Source organism: Eptesicus fuscus, chromosome 13 (assembly GCF_027574615.1).
Source record: "Eptesicus fuscus isolate TK198812 chromosome 13, DD_ASM_mEF_20220401, whole genome shotgun sequence".
Lineage (NCBI taxonomy): Eukaryota > Metazoa > Chordata > Mammalia > Chiroptera > Vespertilionidae > Eptesicus > Eptesicus fuscus.
In genome coordinates, this window is record NC_072485.1 from 79,210,438 (window position 1) to 79,233,714 (window position 23,277).

The following is a 23,277-nucleotide window of genomic DNA, read 5'->3' on the forward strand; positions in this document are numbered from 1 at the left end:
CCACTGGGGCAAGGAGCTCTGTCCCCGTCCCGGAGCAGCTCTGGCCCCTGGGGACCCTAGAAAACCCAGGGTCCTGGCTCCTCCAGGCGAAAGGGAGAAAGCTGGCTTCTGGGGAGGGCCTAGGGGAGGCCGGGAATCAGCTGAACCTGCAGAGGCCAGGAGAGGGCAGCGAAGTATTCCCACCAAAATTTTCTTCTCTAGGACTTTGACTCCTTTCCAAACCTAATCCCTTCCTCCCAGAGCCTCCCTTTCCTGTCTGCCCCTCCCCACAGACGCCACACGCTCTCAGGCACGCACACCCAGGCGCACACAGGCACACTGCGAGTTCAGCCTCCAGGCCCTGCAGAGGCCTGCTGGGTGTAGGAGGGGAGCTGAGGCTCCATGAGGCATGGCCCAGGGCCCCCGGCAGGCAAATTCTGTCCCATCTGGCTCCCACTCACAGGCTGTATGAATCACCCCCTCGCCCCCCATGACTCAGTTTATACGGGTGCCCAGAGGTCCTCCCAGCGAGGGTGGGGCGGCTTACTAGCCCAGCCCAGGCCCGGCTGCCTTTCATCCCAGGATGAGTATTTCATCCCGCTCCTGGCCCAGAGCAGGAGCTGGCACCCTGGAGCCCAGGGTGGAGGAAAGCCTCAGGTCTGGGCGTTAGGGAGAGCCCAAGAACTGGGTGATAGGCCCCAGCTGCCCTACGTCCAGGTCTGCAGGGAGTGATGCTCCAAGAAACCTAAGGGTCAGGCTGAGCGGGCAGAGCCATCCTGGGCACAGACAGGAGAGCCCTTGATGCCCTCCATTCAGAGGAAATGGCCTACATGACACAAAAAAGAGCAACAAGGAAATTCTCACTAACATTTATTAACTTCTCACTGTACCAGTCCTGGGCTGAGCACCATCCACACCTGCCTCATTTACTCCCGCAACAATCCTGAAAGCAGGCACAACATTATCATATCCTTTCTACAAACGAGGACATTGAGCCCTAGCCGGTTTGGCTCAGTGGATAGAGCCTACTCCTTCGGACTGAAGGGTCTGGGGTTGGATTCTGGTCTAAGGGTACGTGCCGGTATTATGGGCTCGGTCCCCAGTAGGGGGCGTGCAGGAGGCAGCCGATCAATTATTCTCTCATCACTGATGTTTCTATCCCTCTCTCTGAAATCAATAAAAATATTTTTAAAAGCATATAAAAATAACAAATGAGGAAACTGAGGCATAGAGAAGTTAAAGGAATGGCCCACACCACACAGCCAGGAAGTGGCTGAGTTGGGACTCAGGCCATCTAACTCCAGACTTCATGTTGTCCCCTACTGCCTCCGAGAGCTGTGCTGGCTGGAACGGATGAGGGGCCCAAGGTCCCACCCACCTGCCGCTGCCCTGGTGGATCTCCACTGAAACCTCTGGTTTGAAGGATCACAGTGTAAACCACTAATCTGCAAGAAGGGGAAACTGAGGCTCTCAGAGGAAAAAAGGCTGACCTGCGATCCAGTAACAAATCAGAGATGGCCAGGGCTGGGACCAAGTCTCTGATGCTCCCCAGCTGCCCTGGGCTGGAGAGGTGGCTGGTGAGGGGAGGAAACTCCAGGGAAGGAGTGGGGAGATGGTAGCCCAGCTCCTTTCCTTCTGCCCAAGTCAAGCTCCTCAGCCTGGCATTCAAGGCCTCTGGCTTAGGCCTCACTCAGCTATCCTTCCAGCTCAGGGTCCCAACACACATTCCACCATATGCCTTTCGACCACAGGAACATCCAAGTCTCCCCTTCCACCACCATTCGCCTTTGTGCCCACTGACTCCAACCCGAGGAATGTCTCCCCAACCTCAAATACTCCTTTGCCAGGAAGCCTGCTCCCCACCCCCACCCCACTGGAAGGATAGTTCCTTCCCGGGGGCTGCAGAGGCTTGAGAGAACTTTCTGGGGGATGGAAATATTCTGTATCTGCTTGGAATGTGCTTACATGGGTGTATACAGTAGTCAAACACGTGGTCAGCACATTTAAAAAGTGAATTTTTAAAAAATATATTTTATTGATTTTTTACAGAGAGGAAGAGAGAGGGATAGAGAGTTAGAAACATCGATGAGAGAGAAACATCGATCAGCTGCCTCTTGCGCACCCCCCACTGGGGATGTGCCAGAAACCAAGGTACATGCCCTTGACCGAAATCGAACCTGGGACCCTTGAGTCTGCAGGCCGCCGCTCTATCCACTGAGCCAAACCGGTTTCGGCAAAAAGTGAATTTTTTTAATGTAAAATATATTTCACTGAAGCAATTAGGAATTTTTTTTTGGGGGGGGGCGGGTAAGCGGGGAAGATCGATATATACTCAGAGGAAGGATTTCCAAGGTATAAGAAAACAAAAAAAGCAAGGAGCAAAACGAGGATGTAGAGGAGGCTGCCTTCTGGGCAAAAAGATACGAAAGACACTGGCAGAGGGAGGCTTGCACTGTACACCCTTGTGTAGCTTCTGGGTCTTGAAGCAGGTAAATGGATTACAGTTGAAGAATAAATTAAATAACAAATTTAAAAATATAAGGCAAAGTAAAAAATATAAATCATGTTTTTTGTTTTTATTTTTTTTAAATAAAGATGGCCCTATTTTTTTTTTTTTAATTGATTCCAGAGAGGAAGGGAGAGGGGAGAGAGAGAGAGAAATATCAATGATGAGAGAGGAACATTGGTTGACTGCCTTCTGCATGCCCCGCCCCCCCTACTGGAGATCAAGCCTGAAACCCAGGTATGTGCCTCGTGACACTCAGCCCTGAGCCACGCTGATCATGTTTTAAAATAATTTCTTGCCGAAACCAGTTTGGCTCAGTGGATAGAGCGTCGGCCTGCGGACTCAAGGGTCCCAGGTTCGATTCCGCTCAAGGGCATGTACCTTGGTTGCGGGCACATCCCCAGTAGGGGGCGTGCAAGAGGCAGCTGATCGATGTTTCTCTCTCATCAATGTTTCTAACTCTCTATCCCTCTCTCTTCCTCTCTGTAAAAAATCAATAAAATATATTAAAAAAAAAAAAGAAACATACTCTCAAACTTTAAAAAAATAATAAATAATAAAATAAAATAAAATAATTTCTTCACCTGGCCTTTCTGGCTCAACATATATATATTTTTATATATATATTTATATTTTTATATATTTATATATTTAAATGGGCAAAACTAATCTCCAGTGATAGAAGTCAGACTAGTGGGTTCCTATGGGTGGGGTATGGGTGTGGGAGGGGGTGACAGGGAGCTCCTGAGCTGCTGGAAACGTCACATGTCTTGATCAGGGAGGTAGCTACATAGATTTACGTAAATGTAAAAAGTCATTAAGCTGAACATGTTGGGTGAGTGCACTTCATGTATGTTAAGCTTCAATAAAATTATGTAACTATTAGAAGAAAATATAGGGGTAAATGTTCATATATCTAATAAGGATTTGGTAACCAGAATATATTTTAAAATTCATAAAATTCAACAACAACAGTAGCAAACAATCCAATTAAAAATTGGCAAAGCGCCCTAACTGGTTTGGCTCAGTGGATAGAGCGTCGGCCTGCGGAATGAAGGGTCCCAGGTTCGATTCCGCTCAAGGGCATGTACCTTGGTTGTGGGCACATCCCCAGTGGGGGGCTGTGCAGGAGGCAGCTGATCAATGTTTCTCTCTCATCGATGTTTCTAACTCTCTATCCCTCTTTCTTCCTCTCTGTAAAAAAATCAATAAAAATATATTTAAAATAAAAATTGGCAAAGCACCCTGGCCAATTTGGCTCAGTGGATAGAGTGTCGCCTAAGACTGAAGGGTCAAGGGTTCAATTCCGGTCAAGGGAATGTACCTGGGTTGCAAGCTCCATCCCCAGCTCGGGTTGGGGAGCATGAGAGGCAACCAGTCAATGTGTCTCTCTCACATCCATGTTTCTCTCTCTCTCTCTCTCTCTCTCTCTCTCTCTCTCACTCTCCTCCTCCCTCTCTCCCTTCCTCAATGGAAAAAATATCCTCAGGTGAGGATTAACAACAACAACAACAACAACAAAAATGGGCAAAGGACTCAAATAGACATTTATCATACCCAGCAAGCACATGAAAAGATGTTCATTGATCATTCATTGATGACGACTGGTTTAAGGAAAAGCAAATCAAACACAAGGAGATACCACTTCACACCTTTAGGAAGTCTTTCATTTTTAAAATGGGAAATAATAAGTGTTAGCAAGAATGTGGAGAAATTCGACCCCTCATGCACGCGGGTAGGAAAGTAAAATGGTGCATCTCTTTGTGAAACAGCCTGCCAGTCCCTCACAAGGTTAAACAGAGTTGCCCTATGACCCAAGGTAAATGGAAACGTAAGTCCTCACCAGAACTTGCCTGCAGATGTCCACAGAGCATTGTGCATAAAAGCCAAAAAGCAGAAACGTCCCAACGCCCATCAACTTATGAATAAATAAACTGGTTATCCATACAACAGAATATCACTGAGCCATAAAAAGGATGCTGATACCAGCTACAATATGGATGAACCTGGAAAACACCATCCTAAGTGAAAGAAACCAGATGCAAAAGGTCACATCTTGTAGGATTCCGTTTATATGAAATGTCCAGAATAGGCAAAGCCATAGAGACAGAGCAGATTAGCAGGGGATGGGGAAGAGGGGGAATTGGGAGTGATTAATTAATGGGTATGGGGTGTTTTTCTGGGATGATAAATAAAAGTTTTGATACTCTCTCCAATGTTTTTTGGGGAGGCAACCTAATTTTTGGAGGCCTTGCTTTGGCAAGGCTGAAAAAAAAGTTTTGAGACTAAATAGAAGTGGCGGTTGCACAACATTGTGAATGCACAAAAACCCACTGAAGCGTACACTTTAAAATGGTTAATTGTATGTTATGTGGCTTTCACCTCAAGTTTAAAAATAAATAAACTTCCATTTTAAAAGTGAATGGAAACTGAAAAGCTAACATCACCTCCAGGGCCCTGGGAGCACTGACAGAACCTGCTGGATGCAAGCACCCTCCTCCAGTGCCTCCCTCCTCCTCTCTGCAGCTCCAAGGCATGGGGATTCTCGGGGAAGTGACTGAGCCCAGCTCACAGGGTTGCCAGGAGACAGGAGCAGGTCTCTGAGACCTCGTGGCACCCAGGCTCCCCCATAGACCCTGCCTATGGCCCCTGGGATGCTCCCCTGGCCTCCCTGGGTGGGAGCTGGTGAGGTCAGGGGCCAGGAACGTTGCTGCAGCCACGAGGCGGGAGTTAGTGACTGAGGAGCTTGGAATGTGCTGCCTCTGAAAGGACCTCCTTGTGGCTCCACCGACGGTTAGAGCAGGAAGGGACTTTCAGAGCCATGTAATCACACACACACACACACACACACACACACACACACACACACACACACACACGAGACCTGAGCCCTGCTCAGCCACTGGCCCAGGTTGCTTGGGGAGTGGGCAGGGTGGTGTTTCTAGAGCAGGCAGATGGATGTAGGCAAGGCTGCCCTGATTCAGACCTGGTATGTGCCACTACTTGGCTCCCTGTGTCACCCTGACCTGTCCAGCTTGGACTCAGCCAAAGAGTCCAGGTATGAGTTAGTGTGTACATGCGTGTATACGCTGTATGAGTGCCTCGGCGTGAGATCGGAGCCCCAAGGACTCCCAACCCTGGGTTTTTTTTATCAACATGTGTATTTATTTTTGCTATTTGTCAAGTTCTTACTATATGCTGTGCTAAGCACGTGGCATTATGTTATTTCTATTCTCCAGCCACCTTGAGATGTAATTATGATCATGTCTCCATTTTACAGATGAGCGACAGAGGTGTTGCGAGACTGTGCCTCATCAAGGTCAGAGCTGGTGAGTAGCAGAATTCAAACTCAGAGCCCAGAGTTGTCTGATTCCAGTCTGCATGCTCTTTTCCATGGGTCACACTGCCTCAAAAAATCTCTCTCTCTCTCTCTCTCTCTCTCTCTCTGTTTCTCTCTCTCCCTCCCTCCCTCCCACACACACACACCTATATCATTCATTGTAAACTGCTGTTGGTATCTTTTTTTACAGAAAGATCAGCATTGAGTAGGACAAGGCAGGGGAGCGGCACCCGGCTGGTAACCACCTTCTGAGTACGCAGCAGTTTACAGCTTACAGAGCACTTTCGAATTTGTGATCTCATTTGATCCCACAGCAGCGCCATGAGGTCAGCAGGAGGCTCAATTCTTCCCACAGAGACTGGGACTCAGAGGGAAGGTCAACACCGAGGGGCAGAGAGACAGAAAACGGGCGCTCTAGGACAGGAAGTCCCGGGCCAAGCTGGCCTTCTGGTTCTAAGTCCTGCGTGTACCCACTGACCCTGCCCTGCCCTCTGTCCCCAAGGAAGACCACCTAGGATCCCCCGCCCCTGAGGACAGGGCTGGAGCTGGTCACATGGAGCAGGTCCCGGTGGAAAGCGGGAGAGCCCAGCTCTCTCTGTGGCTGTGTGACATTGGCAGCTCCTTACTCTCCTCTGGATATGTTTCCTGAGTGGAATGGGAGGAAGCAGAGAGGCGTTGGGGTGGTCCTCGCGGCCCTGACAGTCTGCACGTGTGAAAAGATGTCTGTGAGAGCTTTGAAAAATCTCGCCTGAGCTGGGCTTGGAGCTGCCTCTGCTCTGATATGTCAGCCTGCTTCAGCCACTTGCTCAGTGACCGTAGGTGTTTCATTTTAACAACTCTCAGCCTCAGTTTCCCTGTCTGTAAAATGGGGATGAGGATGGTGCCTACCTCCCAGGGCTGTTGGCCTTTGATTGTTGACATTTAACCCTGGCTTCACAGTGACACAGACCTTTTCTTATTATTTTTTTAATGATAGACATATACTTCTCTCTTTACTTTATCTCTCTTTGTTATTGATTTCAGAGAGAGGGAGAGGGAGAGAGGTATAGAAACATCAATGATGAGAGAGAATCATTGATTGGCTGCCTCCTGCACGCCCCCACACTGGGGATCCACTGGGGATTGAGCCCACAAACACCCGGCATGTGCCCTGATGGGGAATCAAACTGTGACCTCCTAGTTCATAGGTTAACGCTCAACCACTGAGCCACGCAGCTGAGCTCTCTCTGTCTCTCTCTCTTTTAAATGATTTTAGAAGAGAAGAAGGGAAAGAGAAAGAGAAACATCAATTGGTTGCTTTCTGCATCTGCCCCCAATTGGGGATCAAACCCAAAACCTGGGTATGTCCCCTGACTGGGAATCGAAACTGCCACCTTTTGGTGTGTGGGACAAAATTCCAATCAACCGAGCCACACCGCCGGCCCGGCACTCACAGAGACCTTAGACCTTTGACACAATCTCCAAACGAGGCTGTCGAGCACACAGCCCTTGGAAGAGCGCAGACAGTATTTAAAGAGGATGGTGTTTTTCGGGCGGGGGGACCCCGGTGTCCCACTGCAGGTTCTCACTGCTTACAGGGGCTCTGAATTAAAACTTGTGGTAGCTCCTGAAATTCTCCTGTGAGCAGCATCTTTATTTTGCATTGGATTTGTGGGTAGTTCAAAGCATTAACTTGTTCAATGTAAGCATTTAAAATAACCACCATTTTTGTAACTATGGTTCGCCCGTCATTTAGTCACTTTTTATTATACTTGAACCTTAAAACAATGAGCAGAAGGGCTCCATGCCACGACGTGAAACCTTGGTCGGGAGTGGTACGGTTCCTGGCATGAAATAAGCACCCAGTTTAATAGTAATAAGTAATAGTGAGAATCGGCGACATTTATAATCTACTTTACAGTTTCCAAACCCTTCACTTTCTTTATTCCAGCTCCCACGCGCAGTAGCGTAGCTATATGAGCACTTCGTCCCATTTTACAAATATAGAAACCGAAGCCGGACCTGGCGGTGAGAGGGCCGGGGGGCGCAGGCCGGGGAGCGGGGCGCGGCCTCGACGGGCGGGGCGGGGCCGCAGGTGCTTTAATCCGCGGAAGGGAATCCTCGGCTCCACCTGGGCGGGCGCCGCGAGGAAATTGCTCCATGTATGGGCTGCTACGTCAGAGGGGGCGGGCCCGCCGCTCGGGCTGGGGACGCCAAGTCCTCTCCTTCCCCCACGAACCCCACAAAAGGCGGCAACGGGGGGCCGTGGCAGGCAGTCGGGGCGGACAGGCAAAAGGTGGCGCGTCGGGAGAGGCGGAGCCCCGAGGTGACCCGGCCGCAGCGCAGCGCCCCACCCCCAGCTGAAGTGGTTCAGCCCGAGAACTTTTCATTCATAAAAAGACGAGACTCCGCGAGGAGCGGGTGACTCAGAACCCGAGCAGCCGACGCTGACCCCACGGAGCAGCCAGCCCAGGGCATGTTCCGAGACTTCGGGGAGCCCGGGCCGAGCTCCGGGCCCGGCGGTGCGTACGGGGGCCCGGCGCAGCCCCCCGCGACCGGCCAGCAGGTGAGCGGGAGCCGACGCCGGGGTCCCGGGAGGACAGCGCCCGGGACGCTGCGGTCCGCTCGGCGCGCGCCCGCCGGGACTGGGCCGGGAGCGGGAGCGGGAGCGGGAGCGGGGACCGCATTCGGCGCGTCCTGCCCACTCCCCGCCGTCCAGGGCAGGTTTCCCCACAACCCCGGGAAACGCGCGCGGGAGGCAGAACAAAACCCTGACAGCGTCCTCTCTCCTCTCTCTCTCTCCCTCTCTCGCATCCCCTTTTCCCTCGCTGCCTGCTGTCCATCTGTCCCTCCGTCTGTCTTTCCTCCTGTCCTTACCTTGTTTCCTCCTGTCCGCCGCTCACGGCTTTGTCCCAGCTGAGTCCGAAGGGGCCGGGCACCTGCGTTAGTCCCGGCCCAGACGGGGTCTGATTCATCTGGGACTACATTCCCGGGTGGGCTCCGGGGTCCCGACTGCGACCCAGACGCCTCCACACAGGAGGGAGGAGGGGCCCCTCCGCATTTCCCTACCGACCGGGAATCCTCGGCACCGTCTGTGGTCGGCTGTGTGTCTGTCCGTTTGTCCGTCCCGCTCTAACCCGTCTCCAAGTCCCTGCCCCCTTCTCGGCGCAGTGGAGCCTGGTGGTGACCCTTCCTTTACAGGTTGGGGCCAATCGAGACCGGGAGGTGCCAGAACGTGCGCGGGGTCGTGCAGCGGGCAACTCCCGCACCCCCGACGATGGGCCCGAACGGCGCCCGCCGGCCTCGGGGGGGGGGGGGGCCCGGGAGGCGGCAGGTGCCTATTTCCTGTCGAGGGGCTGCGAGCACGTGTCGCTCGGGGAGGGAAGGAGCGGCGTCCGTTCCGCCGAGTCACGGCGGCCGAGTCACCGTGGCTGACTCACCCGGGGCGCCCCTCCCTTCCTGGCCCAGAGCGTCCGGGGCCCCGGCAACCTCGAGAGAGCGCGGGAGAGGCCGCCAGCGCTCCCTGGATCCCGGAACTGGGGTCACGGGGCCACCGGGCCCCCAGAGCTGGGCCAGGGACACCACTGTATGGACTTGCCTGGGCTTGAGCCTGCTCTTCCCGGAGGACGGGGCGCCCACACCCAGAGCCCAGCCCCAGAGCTTGAACCCAGTTTTCCCAACACTGAACCCCATCTCAACCCATTCCTCACATTTCTGGCCGTAAGAGAATAGTGGCAGGTAATTCCTGGAGCGCATGCAGTACAGCGAGGATCGTGCTGGGCAGTTTCACCTCATTTACCGCATTTCACAGAATCTAAGACCCCAATGATTTAAAAACCCAGCCGCTAATTTCTTTTTATTTTTTAAATCTTTACTGTTGAAAGTATTACATATCCCCCCCCGCCCCCTGCCGCCATTGACCTCTTCTAACCCGCCTCCACCTCCCAATTTTTTTTAAAAAAATTCTCACTCAAGGATATTTTTTCCATTGATTTCTACAGAGAGAAGGGAAGGAGGAGGGAGAGAGAGAAACATCGATGATGTGAGAGAGACACATGGATTGGTTGGCTCCCACACAGGGGTGCCCCTACCCGGGCTGGGAAACCTGCAACCCAGGTTCATGCCTTTGTCTGGAATCGAACGGAGACCCTTTGGTCTGCCCTAACCATTAAGCAAACCATCCAGGGCACCACTTTTTTTTTTTTTAAGTCACCAATTAAACTGAATTCAAAGCTACTAAAGGGTACTTCTTAGCATCAGTGAAATGACATAACCCTCACCTTGTCCAGAGTCACAGCCAGTAAGCGGCCAAGCTAAGATTAGAACTGGACAGCCTGGGCGCTCTCCCTCCTGGGAGCGTCCACACCTTTCCCTTCCCCTCCCTCTCCCCTGCCTCCCCAGGCCATTACCATCAGCTTCCTCACTCCCAAGCTCCAAGGCCCTTCCTCTACCTAAAAATTATAATTGTAATAATAATAATAACTGGACAGCCTGGACCGAGAGCAGTGGCTCTTGACCTCCACAGCCTTCGCCGGGCTCTGCCACACAGTCTCTCACCTGAGCTCACAGCTACCCTCGGAGTGAGGAGCTATAGTTATCCTCTTTGTGCAAATGGGACGCAGGAGTGGGAGCGTCTAGCTGCCGGGGCCCAAACCCTGCCTCCCACTTGCTGGCCGTGTGTCTGAGGACAACTGTTTTCCTGTCTGAAAGAGAAGATACTGTTGTGCAAATTATATGAGTCAGTATTTGTAAAGTGGTTGGGACAGTGCCTGGAATTCACACTTTGTAAGTATTAGCTCTGATGGGGAAATGGAAGTTCAGAGAGGTTATGTGACCTGCCAGAAGTCACACAGCTCAGGGGCAGTCTCTTTAACTGAGGGTGGAGAGCAGTGTGGCTTTTGTCCACTGGAAGCCCCCCGTCCACACAGACCTGACCCCTGGCCTTCCTTTTCTTGTCCCTCAGAAGTTCCACCTGGTGCCAAGCATCAATGCTGTGAGTGGCAGCCAGGAGCTGCAGTGGATGGTTCAGCCTCACTTCCTGGGACCCAGCAGCTACCCCAGACCTCTGGCCTATCCTCAGTACAGCTACCCACAGCCCCGGCCAGGAGTCATCCGGGCCCTGGGGCCACCTCCAGGGGTGCGTCGCCGGCCCTCTGAACAGGTAAGCAGAGGCTTTGCACTGGTCTGATTCCCACGGGGGTGCTGAGGTGCGGAGGATAGCTCCTGCCCAAAAGGAGACCGCAGGCTTAGGACCGGGAGAAGGTAGCACCACTAGCGACTATTGGCCAAGGAGGACTTCTAGTCAACAGTAACTATTGAGAGGAGCCTCTAGGAAGACCCAGAGGGCAAAGAGGTCGCTTTTGGATCGGGGAATGCTTCCTGGAGGGGGAGGCATATTAGTCTAGAAAAATGGGTAGGATTTGCATAGATGTAGTTGAAGGAAAGGACATTCCAGGTAGAGGGGACGGCAGGAGCAAGAATGGAGGTGGAGGGAGAACTTGTAAGGTATATGTGGAAAGGTACATGGACAGTAAAGGGTATCCACCTGCTGACATGTGTGGAGAGGGTGGGCTTATGCTGTCTATGTCTATATAGCCGGGGAGAGAACAGGAGACAGTTCCCTTTAGCCACTCTCTGAATCTCAGTTTCCCTATCTCATTTAAAACCTCCCTGAAACCCTCTGGCGAACGTACTCTGGTTTTCCCCGTATTACAGCCAAGGAAATGAAGGCACAGAAAGATAAATCACTTGCCCTAGATCACACAAGTAGTGACTAATGAGACAGGTCTGTCCAATTCTAAAGTTAGATCCTAACCACCAAGCCACACTGTCTCACCCAGATCTAAGAGAAGGTTTGAAGAAGAGTGAGCTGGGAATTTTTGCTTCCCCAATCAGGGTTCCTACTCACACACTAATAAAGTCCTTACCAAAATAAAGAGATAGAAAAAAAATAATAAAGAGATAGAGTCTTTAAGGGAGTGGTGCCTCTTTCCTTTCCCTGGAGCATTTTAGTATAAGGGACTGTAGTGGGTGAGGTTTGCACATTAGACGGGCAGGTTAGAGGATGGGGCGGGAGCTTGGGATCCTGGGAACGATGTGCTATCGGCTAGGGGAGGCTTTCCCAGAAACAGCATGGCTGGCGCTTTGAGAGCATCTAGAACACTGGCGTGAGCCCCCGAGGCAGGCTTCTGGACTTTCTCCCGTCAGCCCTGTCCTGAGGGGGATTTGATCCTGGGTACTCTTAGACTGGGGCAGTGAGTTATAAGTGGGTTCCTTTTGGGGGAGATGCTTTTCATCAGCTGGCCTCTCATTCAGCGTAGAATAGAGTGGGTTTTACTTTCTGCTCTAGGGGCATAAACAAGTTATTCATCTTCCCTCGGCTTCAGTTCCTTACATGCAAAGTTGTGTTAAGAATCTAAGAAAAGCACTTTGCTGGCACACAGTAGATTCCCAATAAATAATTGCTTAGCAAGCCCTAACTGGTTTGGCTCAGTGGATAGAGCGTCGGCCTGTGGACTGAAGGGTCCTGGGTTCGATTCTGGTCAAGGGCACATGCCCGGATTTCGGTCTTGATCCTCAGTGGGGAGAGTGCAGGAGGCAGCCAATCAATGATTCTCAATCATCATTGATGTTTCTCTCTTCCTCTCCCTTCCTCTCTGAAATCAATAAAAATATACTTACAAAAAAATAACTGCTTAGCAGCATTCATTGGCCCCTCCTAGTGCTTACAGCCTATGGAGAAAGGAGACTTGGTCACCAAGAGACTGAAAAGAAGAGGGGTCCTTGGGAAAGGGTGGCCGGTTCCCACCAGCTCTGAGGAGCGAAAGCCTCATTCCCGGCTGGGAAATGAGAGGCAGCTTCTTCTTCTTCTTTTTTTTTTTTAAATATATTTTATTGATTTTTTTAAAAATATATTTTATTGATTTTTTACAGAGAGGAAGAGAGAGTTAGAGACATCGATGAGAGAGAAACATCGATCAGCTGCCTCCTGCACACCAGCCTCTGGGGATGTGCCCGCAACCAAGGTACATGCCCCCGACCGGAATCGAACCTGGGACCCTTGAGTCCGCAGGCCGACGCTCTATCCATTGAGCCAAACCGGTCTCGGCAATTTTATTGATTTTTTACAGAGAGGGAGAGAGAGGGAGAGAGAGGGAGAGAGAGTTAGAAACATCGATGAGAGAGAAACATCGATCAGCTGGAGAGGCAGCTTCTCGAGGGCAGAGCATCTTTTATTGTTTGTTAATCCTCAACCGAGGATATTTTTCCATTGATTTTTAGAGAGTGGGAGGGAGGGGGAGAGACAGAGAGAAACATCTGTGTGAGAGACACATCCATTGGTTGCCTCCTGCACATTCCCACGCCAGGGCCGGGAATGGAGCCTGCAACGCAGGTACATGCCCTTGACGGAAATCAAACCCAGGACCCTTCAATCCGCGGGCGACGCTCTATCCAGAGCCAAACCGGCCAGGGCGAGACAGAGGCATCTTAGTTGAATCCTGGGACATGGAGAGGATTAAGATTTGTGAAAGGGCATTCTGGGAAGGTAATCGTAGGAGGCAAAAGCTGGGTGCAAGGGGGAAATTTTAACTATTGCAAGTTTACTAAATCATGAGTTCCAGGAACCGGGCTGGGCGCGGTGGTCCTTAAAGTGCAGGAGAAGGGCGCCCCCGCGCGCCATGCCCTCCACTAGGATCCTACCACTGGGCCACCGCACTAGGCGATTGCCAGGCAGCCAGGGCCCAGGATCCACCTCACTGCTTCCTCTGTTCCCCAGATCAGCCCAGAGGAGGAGGAGCGCCGTCGGGTGAGGCGCGAGCGGAACAAGCTGGCCGCGGCGAAGTGCAGGAACCGGAGGAAGGAACTGACCGATTTCCTGCAGGCGGTGAGCATCGGCCGGTGCGGAGGGCGCCCAGGCTACGGCCCACCAAACCTTCGCAGGGCCTCGCCTCCTGTGAGCCCGCAGGGCCCCAGGGGGCGCCGGAGAGACAGGCCTTCGGAGAAAAGGACCAGGAGAAAGTACTGAGCACTGCACAGCCGAGCTGAAGCTCAGGCAGACAGTCTCCTAAGATGCCCCCCGGGACCAGATTGGAGTCCGGCACATTTTTCTCCCAAGGGCTCATGGGAATTGTAGTCCAGACTTGCGGAGGACTCCTCACCCTACCTCCAATTGCCTATTCACCACCACCACGGAAGGCGACGCGGCATTCGGCCCTCATCTTCCTGACTCCTCTCCTGACCTTCTCCCTACAGGAGACCGACAAGCTGGAGGACGAGAAATCAGGACTGCAGCGAGAGATTGAGGAGCTGCAGAAGCAGAAGGAGCGGCTGGAGCTGGTGCTCGAAGCCCACCGCCCCATCTGCAAAATCCCGGAAGGAGCCAAGGAGAGCGACACTGGTGGCCCAGGCGGTACCAGCAGCCCACCAGCCCCCTCCCGCCCTGTGCCCTGTATCTCCCTTTCCCCAGGGCCTGTCCTTGAACCCGAAGCACTGCACACCCCCACGCTCATGACCACACCCTCTCTGACTCCTTTCACACCCAGTCTGGTTTTCACCTATCCCAGTACTCCTGAGCCCTGTGCCTCTGCCCATCGCAGGAGCAGCAGCAGCAGCGGGGACCCATCCTCTGATCCCCTAGGCTCCCCCACCCTCTTGGCCTTATGAGGCACTCTGGTTATCCTCCCTGGCCAATATCTCCCCATCCATCGGTCCAGCTGGCCTGGGCTATATCCCATGCTCAACCCCAGCAGGTTCTCCATCCCTCCAGATGAGACTGAGCCTATTTTGCTTCCTGGCAGAGCCAGCTTGGGGCCACCAAAGCTGCTCCGTTTCTCTAGAGCTCGCCTCTCTAGCACAATTTGCATTAAATCAGAGACACACTATTTCCCATTTGTGCGAGAGAACTCCTGGCAGCCCCGAAGGACTTGATAGACCTCTAGAGGTTTTTCTGGAGCCCTAACCCCCTCCAGGCCTTCCCTAAGTCTTCATTACCCTCTTCCGGTGATCCACCCCACCTTACCCCCAGACAGAAGGTGATACCAGCCTAGAACACTAACTCACCCAGCCCCACTGCCAGCAGCACCAGGTGATTGAACCAGGGCATTCTGCCGTCCCCTCCAGAAATGGCACAGTTCAGGAGAGTGCTAGAGACTTCTGTGATGAGCTGAGCTGAGCTGCAGCCCCTGGCTCTGAGAAGACTTTAGCGCCAGGGAATCTAAGCCTCCACTGCAAGGGCAGCTGCTATTTATTTTCCTAAAGAGAGTATTTTTATACAAACCTGCCAAAATGGAATAAAAGGCTTGAAGCTCTGGCCTGGTTTCGTTGGATTCAGAGGCTAAAGGGAAAACATTTGGATCCTCAGAACCTTTGGCTCAGGTCTCAGCTCCACAGACTCACTGCATGACCTTGGACAAATTATTTGGTATTTCTGGACCTCCATTGTGTCTTATCTGACAAATGAAGCTACATCTGCTCTGCCTCATCTCCAGGATTGAGAAAAAGTGCTGTGGGATGCAAGCCAAGAGGATTACCATCCTCCTCTGGGTGGAGGCCCACCGTGCTCCTGGGTGTACCACAGGAGGGCGCTGTTATGCCCTTCCAGCCAGAGAGGAGGCGGCTGAGTGGGTTCTAGGCCCCCAACACCTGCTTCCTGCCCCATTGTCTTGGACAGGAAGGAGCCGGGAAGGGAACTGGAGCCACTTCAGGGGCCGGATCACGGCTGGTCCCGGAGCCTGCCGGCGGAGGTATAGGGGGTGGGGGTTGTAGCCAGCGGCTTTCCACGGTCTCACACCGCTCCTGACTTGAGGCAATGAGGGGATACCAGACACCTTAGTTCTGCAGCCCCTCCGGATAGGACCCATACCCTGTCTCAACGTCCCCGTCCTTGTCCTAACCCCGGCGAGTCCCAAACAGACGCTGCCATGGACTCTGCTTCCGTCCCAGTTTATTAGCCCCCACCCAGCCCCCTGCAAGTCCCTCCGCTCCAGCCTCCAGTCCCCCTGCTGCCCAGCTAGCAAGAGCGAAGGGCGCTCCTCAGTGCCAGGATGTCTAAGTCCACGCCAGCGGCCCTTCGTGTGCAGCCGGGGCGGCTTCCAGGTTCCGAGGTCCATCGCAATCCAGGCTCTTGGGGAGCCATCCGGGCGGGCGTCGGCGCGAAGGAAGCTATGCCCTCAGTCATCTGGGGAGCAAGCCAGGGGCAACTGATCAGGGCTGCCCACGCTGCCGGTGCTGGAGCTTCCATCGCCCAGGTCCCGGGGTCCGCAGGGGGGCAAGGCGAGCTCCGGTGTCGGACCAGCGCCTGAGCCCCCCGCGCCCCCAGGGCCGCCGCGGGGGCCCCACTCCTCGCCCAGCGCCAGGCAGAGCTCTTTAAGCGCTAGATTCTCCCGCAGTAGCTCTTCCTGGCGGCCCTCAAGCTCGGCCAGCTTCTGCCAACAACCGCCCAGGTCCTCGCGCACAGCCCGGGATGCTTGGGTCCCGAAGAGCTGCCACTGGCGCGCGGCGCGCCGCCCGCGCTGGCGCTCCGAGTCCAGAAAGCAGCAGAGGTCGCGCAGCTCGCGGTTCTCGGCCTGTAGGCGCCGGTTGAGCTGCTTGAGCTCGCGGATCTCGCCTAGGTGACCCTGCAGCTGTCGATTCACCTCCTGCATGAGGCGGCCGCGCTGCACCAGAGCCGCCAAGCGCGCCGCCTCCTCCCGCCGCAGGCGCCGCACCAGCTCCTCCTTGCCCAGAGCCGCCATCTCCTCGTCGGTCAGCTCCTCCAGGCCGCCTGCCTCGGCCTCCATGGCTGCTCAGGTCTCTGGAGCATCGCCTGCCCGCCGCCGCGGTCCAGGTGCCCCACGTCGAGCCCGGCGCGACTGGGGCTCAGGATCCGGCTTCGCCGGCAGCGGGCTGTGGCAGGCTAGCGTAGGCTGCAGCCGCCCACGGGGGTGGGCACGCGGCAGGGCGCGCGCCGGGGCGGGATCGCCTGACGTTCAGGGAAAACAGCCAATCCGGAGACGTCTCCCTGGAGAGGGGCGGGGCCTGAGCTCGGAGAGCCCCATTCCCGGCCCGCCCACTCCCGACCGAGGAGTCCCTGACCGTCGGGGACACTGGGTCCCCGCACCCGCTCCTGTCAACCCGAAACTAGGTGCTCCGTGCCTCCTAGTTCCAAACTGCTTCAGGTTCGAGCCTAGGCCTCTGGGCTCCTTCTGAGAACCAAGACTGCCTGGAACTCTCCCGCCCCCCCGCCCCCCCCGACCGAGCCGGGACGATCTCCTTTCCATCCTTCCCAGGGTGGGGTGCGGGGGAGAGGGGGTGCGGTACACATACAAGGGATTCTTTTGTTCAATGAGCCTTTATTGTGTGTAAAACTCATGCAGAATAAACTTGATCAAGAGTCTTATCCTGTCTTTAAAGAAGTCTTACTCTGGCAGGGGAGACAAGTTGTGTTAAACAAGAAGCAAATGGAGGAGGGATACAGTCTGAGGGATGCCTCCCACCCCGGAAAAGGTTTCCCGAAAGAGATGATATCCGAAGGTCCCCGAAAAATGCATAGGGCTTTGTCAAGCAATGAGAGAGGAAATAACATGGTGAACGATGCTGGGGCCTGCAAGGGCCTAGCTGCTTTAGGAACAGTGAGAGCAGCTTGATTTCTTTTTGAAAGGCAGGTGCGTGGAGAAAGTGGTAAGAAAGGGAGGAAACAAAGGTGGTCGGAAGCCAGATTCTTTTTAAAAAATATATATTTTATTGATTTTTTACAGAGAGGAATGGAGAGGGAGAGGGATAGAGAGTTAGTAACATCAATGAAAGAGAAACATCGGATTCAGCTGCCTCCTGCACACTCCCTACTGGGGATGCGCCCACAACCAAGGTACATGCCCTTGACCAGAATCGAACCTGGAACCCTTCAGTCCGCAGGCCGACGCTCCATCCACTGAGCCAAACTGGTTAGGACGGAAGCCAGATTCTTAAGGGCTTTCACTAGTAGGCTGGCACATTTTCTCAGGCCAGTAAGGATTTTAATCAGGGGAGTAACATTTTTTTTTAGGGGAGTAACATTTTAAAATATCTATTTTAAAAATGATTGTTCAGGCTGCTCTGTGTGAGATGGATGATGGGGAGGGGATGTAGGCAGGGAGATTAGTAAGAACACTGTGTCAATGGGCAAGGAGAATTTTGCAGAAGGACTGGGCTGGGGCAGTGCCAGTGAGGATGGAGAGAACAAAAGAGATAATAGAAATATTTAGGAGGCAAATCAGCAAACTGAATGTGGAGAGGAGTCTGGGAGAAAGCCCAGGTTTCTGAGATAGTGGATGTTGGGGCTGCCACAAATAGGAACACAGGAGATAAACTGCCTGGGAGACGGACAGGTCTATCGAGCTGGGGCGGCGGCTGTGGGGAGAGAGTTTGGAAAGACTAATAGGTAGGCTGCCCTCCTGATGTGGACTTCAGGCAGAGCTCTGAGCTGCAGAGCAAGAGAGATCATTAGTTAGTGGCCAGGCGGGGGGATGGGCGGGGGGATGGGAGGGGTGTAGCCCTGGCCGGTAGCTCAAATGGTTAGAGCATTGTCCTAAACACCAAGGCTGCCTTTGGATCTCTGATCAGAGCATATACAAGAGGCAACCAATGAGTGCATAAATAAGTGGAACAACGCATCGATGTTTCTTTCTCTAAAATCAATCAATTAAACAAACAAGCACAAACATGGGAGCAAGTGAACCCTCCCAGGAGGAGGAACTGAAGGACTCCCAGCAAAAGGCTTTGGAAGTCGGCTGCACATCTTTATTCACAGAAAAGAAAAAAAATTAGGGCCCTAACTGGTTTGGCTCAGTGGATAGAGCGTCGGCCTGCGGACTGAAGGGTCCCAGGTTCGATTCCGGTCAAGGGCATGTACCTTGGTTGTGGGCACATCCCCAGTGGGGGAGTGTGCAGGAGGCAGCTGATCGATGTTTCTCTCTCATCAATGTTTCTGACTCTCTCTCCCTCTTCCTTCCTCTCTGTAAAAATCAATAAAATATTTTTTTTAAAAATTAGGATTGAGCCCTAAACTCCCACATTTAGGATACAGGCCGGTAAGGATTTTAAAAGAGCAGAGAAAGCGGGGTGGAGGGACAGAGGACGTGACGGGGAAGGATTCCAGGGTCGGGGAGACTGGCCCGGCCGGGGTAAGGGCCGGGGTAGCGGTGGGGACCGGGGAGCCCGGGACTCCCCCTCCTGCGGAGAGGGGGGGCTGCTCCACCGCTTCCGCCTCTTCCCTCGCAGCTCCTGCCCCACCCTCTCTGTCCCGGAAGTGGTCCGTCTGTGGCTCCGGGTGCCGGGAGCGGAACCTCGGCGCTCCCGGAAGTGGCCCATCGGCGGCGCGCCCGCCCGGGCGATACTCGCTCCTGCCGGGGCGCTGCGGCTGCTCCCGAGTCCGGGCGTCGCCATGACCAACGAGCTGGACATCTTCGTAGGGAACACGACCCTCATCGACGAGGACGTGTATCGCCTCTGGCTGGATGGTTACTCGGGTGTGTGAGGGGCCGCCTGGGGGAGCCAGTCGGGCCGAGCGGTTGCTCGGACGGGTGAAGGGGCGGAGCCTGGACTTGGACGTCTGTGAGCGGGCTGAGGAGTGAGGGGTGTGTGGAGGTCGGAGCTGGAATCCCTGAAGGGGCTTTGCGGTCGGGGCGGGGCCTGATGCTCGTGCCTGCTCCCCAGTGAACGATGCGGTGGCCCTGAGGGTGCACTCAGGAATCCTGGAGCAGACGGGCGCCACGGCAGCAGTACTGCAGAGTGACACCATGGATCACTATCGAACTTTCCACATGCTGGAGCGCCTGCTGCATGCACCGCCCAAGCTGCTGCACCAGCTCATCTTCCAGATCCCGCCCTCCCGACAGGCGCTGCTCATTGAGAGGTGGGGATGCCAGCCACTCTGGCCATATGCCCATTTTGCAGACTGAAACCGAGGCCCAGGAAGGGACGGGACGCACCCGGGCCCTGAGGAAGGGGCCAAGCCCAGGCTCTGCCAGCCCCCCTGGTACCCTCCTTTATGGGAAGTCACTAGTGTCCTCTGCCTCCACGCAGGTACTATGCCTTTGATGAGGCCTTTGTGCGCGAGGTCCTGGGCAAGAAGCTGTCCAAGGGCACCAAGAAAGACCTGGATGACATCAGCACCAAAACTGGCATTTCCCTTAAAAGCTGCCGAAGACAGGTGGGCACTGCAGCCTCCTCCTCACCAACACCACATTCCATCTGTAGTCCACCCCTTTGGCCACTGTCCCACCTCCAACCTCCTCCTCCACTTCTGATTGTGGCAGCAGCTTCATACCCAGTCTCCTCTCCCCTGTTTTTGTCATCTCAGCACAATCCCCTGCTCTTCAGCCAGAGTGACCGTTCGGAATCCCAGGTCTGACCGTAGCTTTCTTCTGCCCATGAGCTTGCATTGGCTCCTACTCCCTTCTGGATAGTAGCCGCACTCTCTGGCCTTGCCCTTCATACTCTCCTGTGATCTGGTCCCTACCAGCGTCTAGGCTTGCAGGTCCCCAGTGTCCAGCTTTCTTTTGCTTGTGCTGCTCCTACCTGGAGGGTACAGTTCTTGGCCATGTCTACTTGCGATCCAAGGCAGAGTCAGATGCCACCTTCTTCACACGCTTTCTGGTGGTGCCAAGGAGAAGTAACTCTTCTTCTGGAACGTTAAGTGTCTTTCCTCTGCGTTTCCTGTGAACTCCCTGTATACAGCTTAGCATTTGCTCATTTTTTACTTTCTGGGCACAAGCTGGAGAAGAACTGCAGTGTGTGGTGCTGAAAAGTAGGAGTGAATGCAGTGGTAGGAGTGAGTAAAGGTTTATCTGAGTCAAGATGGCAAAAGCTAAAGACATTTGTGGAATTGATAACTTTTTGAAGGAATAACAGATCAGCATCTGTTGCCTGAATAGATAGGTGAGGGATCGTGTTCAATAAACAATTTATTGGGTGAGCAACCTCTGACCAAGTCCTTGCTCCCCTGACTTCCCTGCAGTTCGACAACTTTAAGCGAGTCTTCAAGGTGGTGGAGGAAATGCGGGGCTCCCTGGTCGATAACATCCAGCAGCACTTCCTTCTCTCTGATCGGTTGGCCAGGTGAGAGACCAGGCGAGGAGCCGTTCATCTCCCCATTCTGCACAGTCCTTCCCTGGGCCCAGAGTCTGGTCCACCTCCCCCACCCCCTAACCCACTTGACCTCCTGGCTGTGTGTGGGGATGGTTATCTCATTCCTGATCTGTAAATTGGATCAGACTGGCCTGGGTTCAAATCCCAGCCCGCCATTCACCAATTAATCGGACTGTTGAGGTGTCACCTGTAAAGCTATGGCACAGCTCCGGGGCGTGGGAAGTGCTCAGTAAGTGGTAACTGCTACCCTGTGGTCTCCCGCAGTATTCCTTAGGAGACCTGGGTTGAAACCTTTTCACAGATGAGGAGGCCAGAGAGGTGACTTGAAACATGTCACACGGGAGTTGGGGCAGAGAGAGGCCAGAGCTCGGATGCCTAGCAGATGTTGCAGGTGGGAGCTGCTTGCTAAGAAGGAATGTCCAGCTCTGACAGGTCTACTTCGCCCTCCCCGCAGAGACTATGCAGCCATCGTCTTTTTTGCCAACAACCGCTTTGAGACGGGGAAGAAAAAACTGCAGTATCTGAGCTTTGGCGACTTTGCCTTCTGTGCTGAGCTCATGATCCAGAACTGGACCCTTGGAGCCGTCGGTGAGGCCCCCACTGACCCAGGTGCCTGGACACCTCCCCACCCTGTCAGGGCCTGCTACCCCCCCAGCACTGACTCCTGCAGACCCCTAGTTCCCAGCATCCTTTCTTCGGGGCTCCTCCCCAGCCATCTCTGCTCCTAGTCCAGTGTCCCCATACGCACCTTGTCTGCAGACAAAGGGCCCACTACTTCTCTGTGGTCTGGGGCAAAGCTTTCCATCTCCCCGACACTCTGTTTTCTCTTCTGTCTTATGGGGGTGCGATGTGGGTGAGGAATGCTTGGGTCATCAAAGGAGGGCATTTTGTCATGCCCTTCCCTCCCCAACTCCCTTCATGGGCCTTACTCAGACTCCCAGGTGGATGACATGGATGTGGACTTAGACAAAGAGTTTCTCCAGGACTTGAAGGAGCTCAAAGTGCTGGTGGCTGACAAGGACCTTCTGGATCTGCATAAGAGGTGACTCTGGGGGGATGTCCATGGGGTGGGGCCTGAAGTGGGGGACCCAGGCAGCTCTAGGCTTGACCTTGTCTTCCTGCAGCCTGGTGTGCACCACCCTCCGGGGAAAGCTCGGTGTCTTCTCTGAGATGGAAGCCAACTTCAAGGTCTGTGGCCCAAGCCAGCCTGTGTCCCCTGGGCATCTTCAGCCTCCAGTGCACTGTCCCACCCGGTGACTGTTCATGCCCGAGGTTGACCGGCAGGTGGCGCTGCTGTTCCCTCTGCCCACCTGTGCTGGGGGAGCCAGCTCCTAAACATTGGGGAGTTGATGGAGGGAGGTGGATAGATTTGGAGAGGGGCCTGCCCCTCCCCCAGCCTGTGGGGCAGAAGGCAGAACTCCCAGGCTCCCTGCCCCACAGAACCTATCCCGGGGGCTGGTGAATGTGGCTGCCAAGCTGACCCACAATAAGGACGTCAGAGATCTGTTTGTGGACCTGGTGGAGAAGGTGAGCTGTCCTGCCCACCGTCCACTCGCCCCCAACCTGGCCTGTCTCTGAGCTGAACCGGTGCTAGGTGTTCCCTTGGGTCCACAGTTTGTGGAGCCCTGCCGCTCCGACCACTGGCCGTTGAATGATGTGCGGCTGTTCTTGAACCAGTATTCCGCATCGGTCCACTCCCTGGATGGCTTCCGGTGAGTTACCCCGGCCTCCTGGTCAGCGTGGCCTCGCCCCAGCCAGCCTCCTGCCAGGGCCTGGCCCTCCTGCAGTCTCGGGGTTCCCTGTTCTGCTGCCCTGGGGTGAATGTCTTTGTGGACCAGAGTCCTGGCTTCACCTCTGAGAAGCTGAGACTTAACCTTGGGCAGGCCCCTTAACCTCTCCATGCCTCAGTTTCCTCACATGTAAGCTGGGGGTGATAATGGTGAGGGCCATAAGAATATTGTGAGGATGAAAGAGTGAAGGCACAGGGAGCACTTAGAGCAGGGCCATGGCGTGATGGGTTGTGGTAAACCTCAGCCATTACTGTTACCATTATCATTGCAGGCACCAGGGCCTCTGGGACCGCTACATGGGCACCCTCCGTGGCTGCCTCCTGCGCCTCTATCATGACTAAGGCCCCTCCCACCACTCTACTCACACTGACAATAAAGTTGCCATGACTTTGGAGGAGCCTGTGCATGGGTAAACATAGGATCCGTGTGTGAAGGGTGTGTACGCGTATGTATCTAAGTGTCACGGTGTATGAGGACCGGTGTGTACACTGGCCCTGCAGGGACTGGGATGTGTGCAGGAATGGTGTCTCTGCTCTCCCTCTCCATTCCCCACCCAGCTGAGTCCACTGAGAATACAG

The 23,277-nt window shown here is 54.2% G+C and overlaps 3 protein-coding genes across 5 annotated transcripts; 2 read left to right on the forward strand and 1 right to left on the reverse strand.

The window, feature by feature from the left end:
* The first annotated feature begins 8,031 nt into the window (after positions 1-8,031).
* On the forward strand, positions 8,032-15,114 carry FOSL1 (FOS like 1, AP-1 transcription factor subunit). The gene is made up of 4 exons (XM_008146935.3): positions 8,032-8,370; positions 10,768-10,965; positions 13,582-13,689; positions 14,058-15,114. Exons 1-4 carry the CDS (start codon positions 8,281-8,283, stop codon positions 14,466-14,468), a joined length of 807 nt encoding a protein of 268 aa, XP_008145157.1. The 5' UTR covers positions 8,032-8,280; the 3' UTR covers positions 14,469-15,114.
* Positions 15,115-15,513: 399 nt separating this feature from the next.
* On the reverse strand, positions 15,514-16,821 carry CCDC85B (coiled-coil domain containing 85B). The gene has a single exon (XM_008146936.3). It carries the CDS (start codon positions 16,580-16,582, stop codon positions 15,974-15,976), a length of 609 nt encoding a protein of 202 aa, XP_008145158.1. The 5' UTR covers positions 16,583-16,821; the 3' UTR covers positions 15,514-15,973.
* Positions 16,822-19,101: 2,280 nt separating this feature from the next.
* On the forward strand, positions 19,102-23,091 carry FIBP (FGF1 intracellular binding protein). Of its 3 annotated transcripts, none has more exons than XM_008146937.3 (10): positions 19,104-19,288; positions 19,476-19,674; positions 19,845-19,971; positions 20,779-20,879; positions 21,364-21,518; positions 21,843-21,951; positions 22,034-22,097; positions 22,350-22,436; positions 22,524-22,621; positions 22,971-23,091. In XM_008146937.3, exons 1-10 carry the CDS (start codon positions 19,204-19,206, stop codon positions 23,038-23,040), a joined length of 1,095 nt encoding a protein of 364 aa, XP_008145159.1. In that variant the 5' UTR covers positions 19,104-19,203; the 3' UTR covers positions 23,041-23,091. The 3 variants fall into 3 exon arrangements, with proteins under 3 accessions (XP_054581427.1, XP_008145159.1, XP_008145160.1); XM_008146938.3 differs by having other exon boundaries at positions 19,105-19,288; positions 21,364-21,497; XM_054725452.1 differs by lacking the exons at positions 22,350-22,436; positions 22,524-22,621 and having other exon boundaries at positions 19,102-19,288.
* Positions 23,092-23,277: the final 186 nt, after the last annotated feature.

Excerpts from the sequence above, each read along its gene's own strand:
- FIBP (XM_008146937.3), top strand. The coding sequence starts at position 19,204 with ATGACCAACGAGCTGGACATCTTCGTAGGGAACACGACCCTCATCGAC. Across the intron at positions 19,972-20,778 it reads TTAAAAGCTGCCGAAGACAG|TTCGACAACTTTAAGCGAGT; the intron begins GTGGGCACTGCA and ends ACTTCCCTGCAG. Across the intron at positions 22,098-22,349 it reads AGATGGAAGCCAACTTCAAG|AACCTATCCCGGGGGCTGGT; the intron begins GTCTGTGGCCCA and ends CCTGCCCCACAG.
- CCDC85B (XM_008146936.3), bottom strand. The coding sequence starts at position 16,582 with ATGGAGGCCGAGGCAGGCGGCCTGGAGGAGCTGACCGACGAGGAGATG.
- FOSL1 (XM_008146935.3), top strand. The coding sequence starts at position 8,281 with ATGTTCCGAGACTTCGGGGAGCCCGGGCCGAGCTCCGGGCCCGGCGGT. Across the intron at positions 8,371-10,767 it reads CCCCCGCGACCGGCCAGCAG|AAGTTCCACCTGGTGCCAAG; the intron begins GTGAGCGGGAGC and ends CTTGTCCCTCAG. Across the intron at positions 10,966-13,581 it reads GTCGCCGGCCCTCTGAACAG|ATCAGCCCAGAGGAGGAGGA; the intron begins GTAAGCAGAGGC and ends TCTGTTCCCCAG.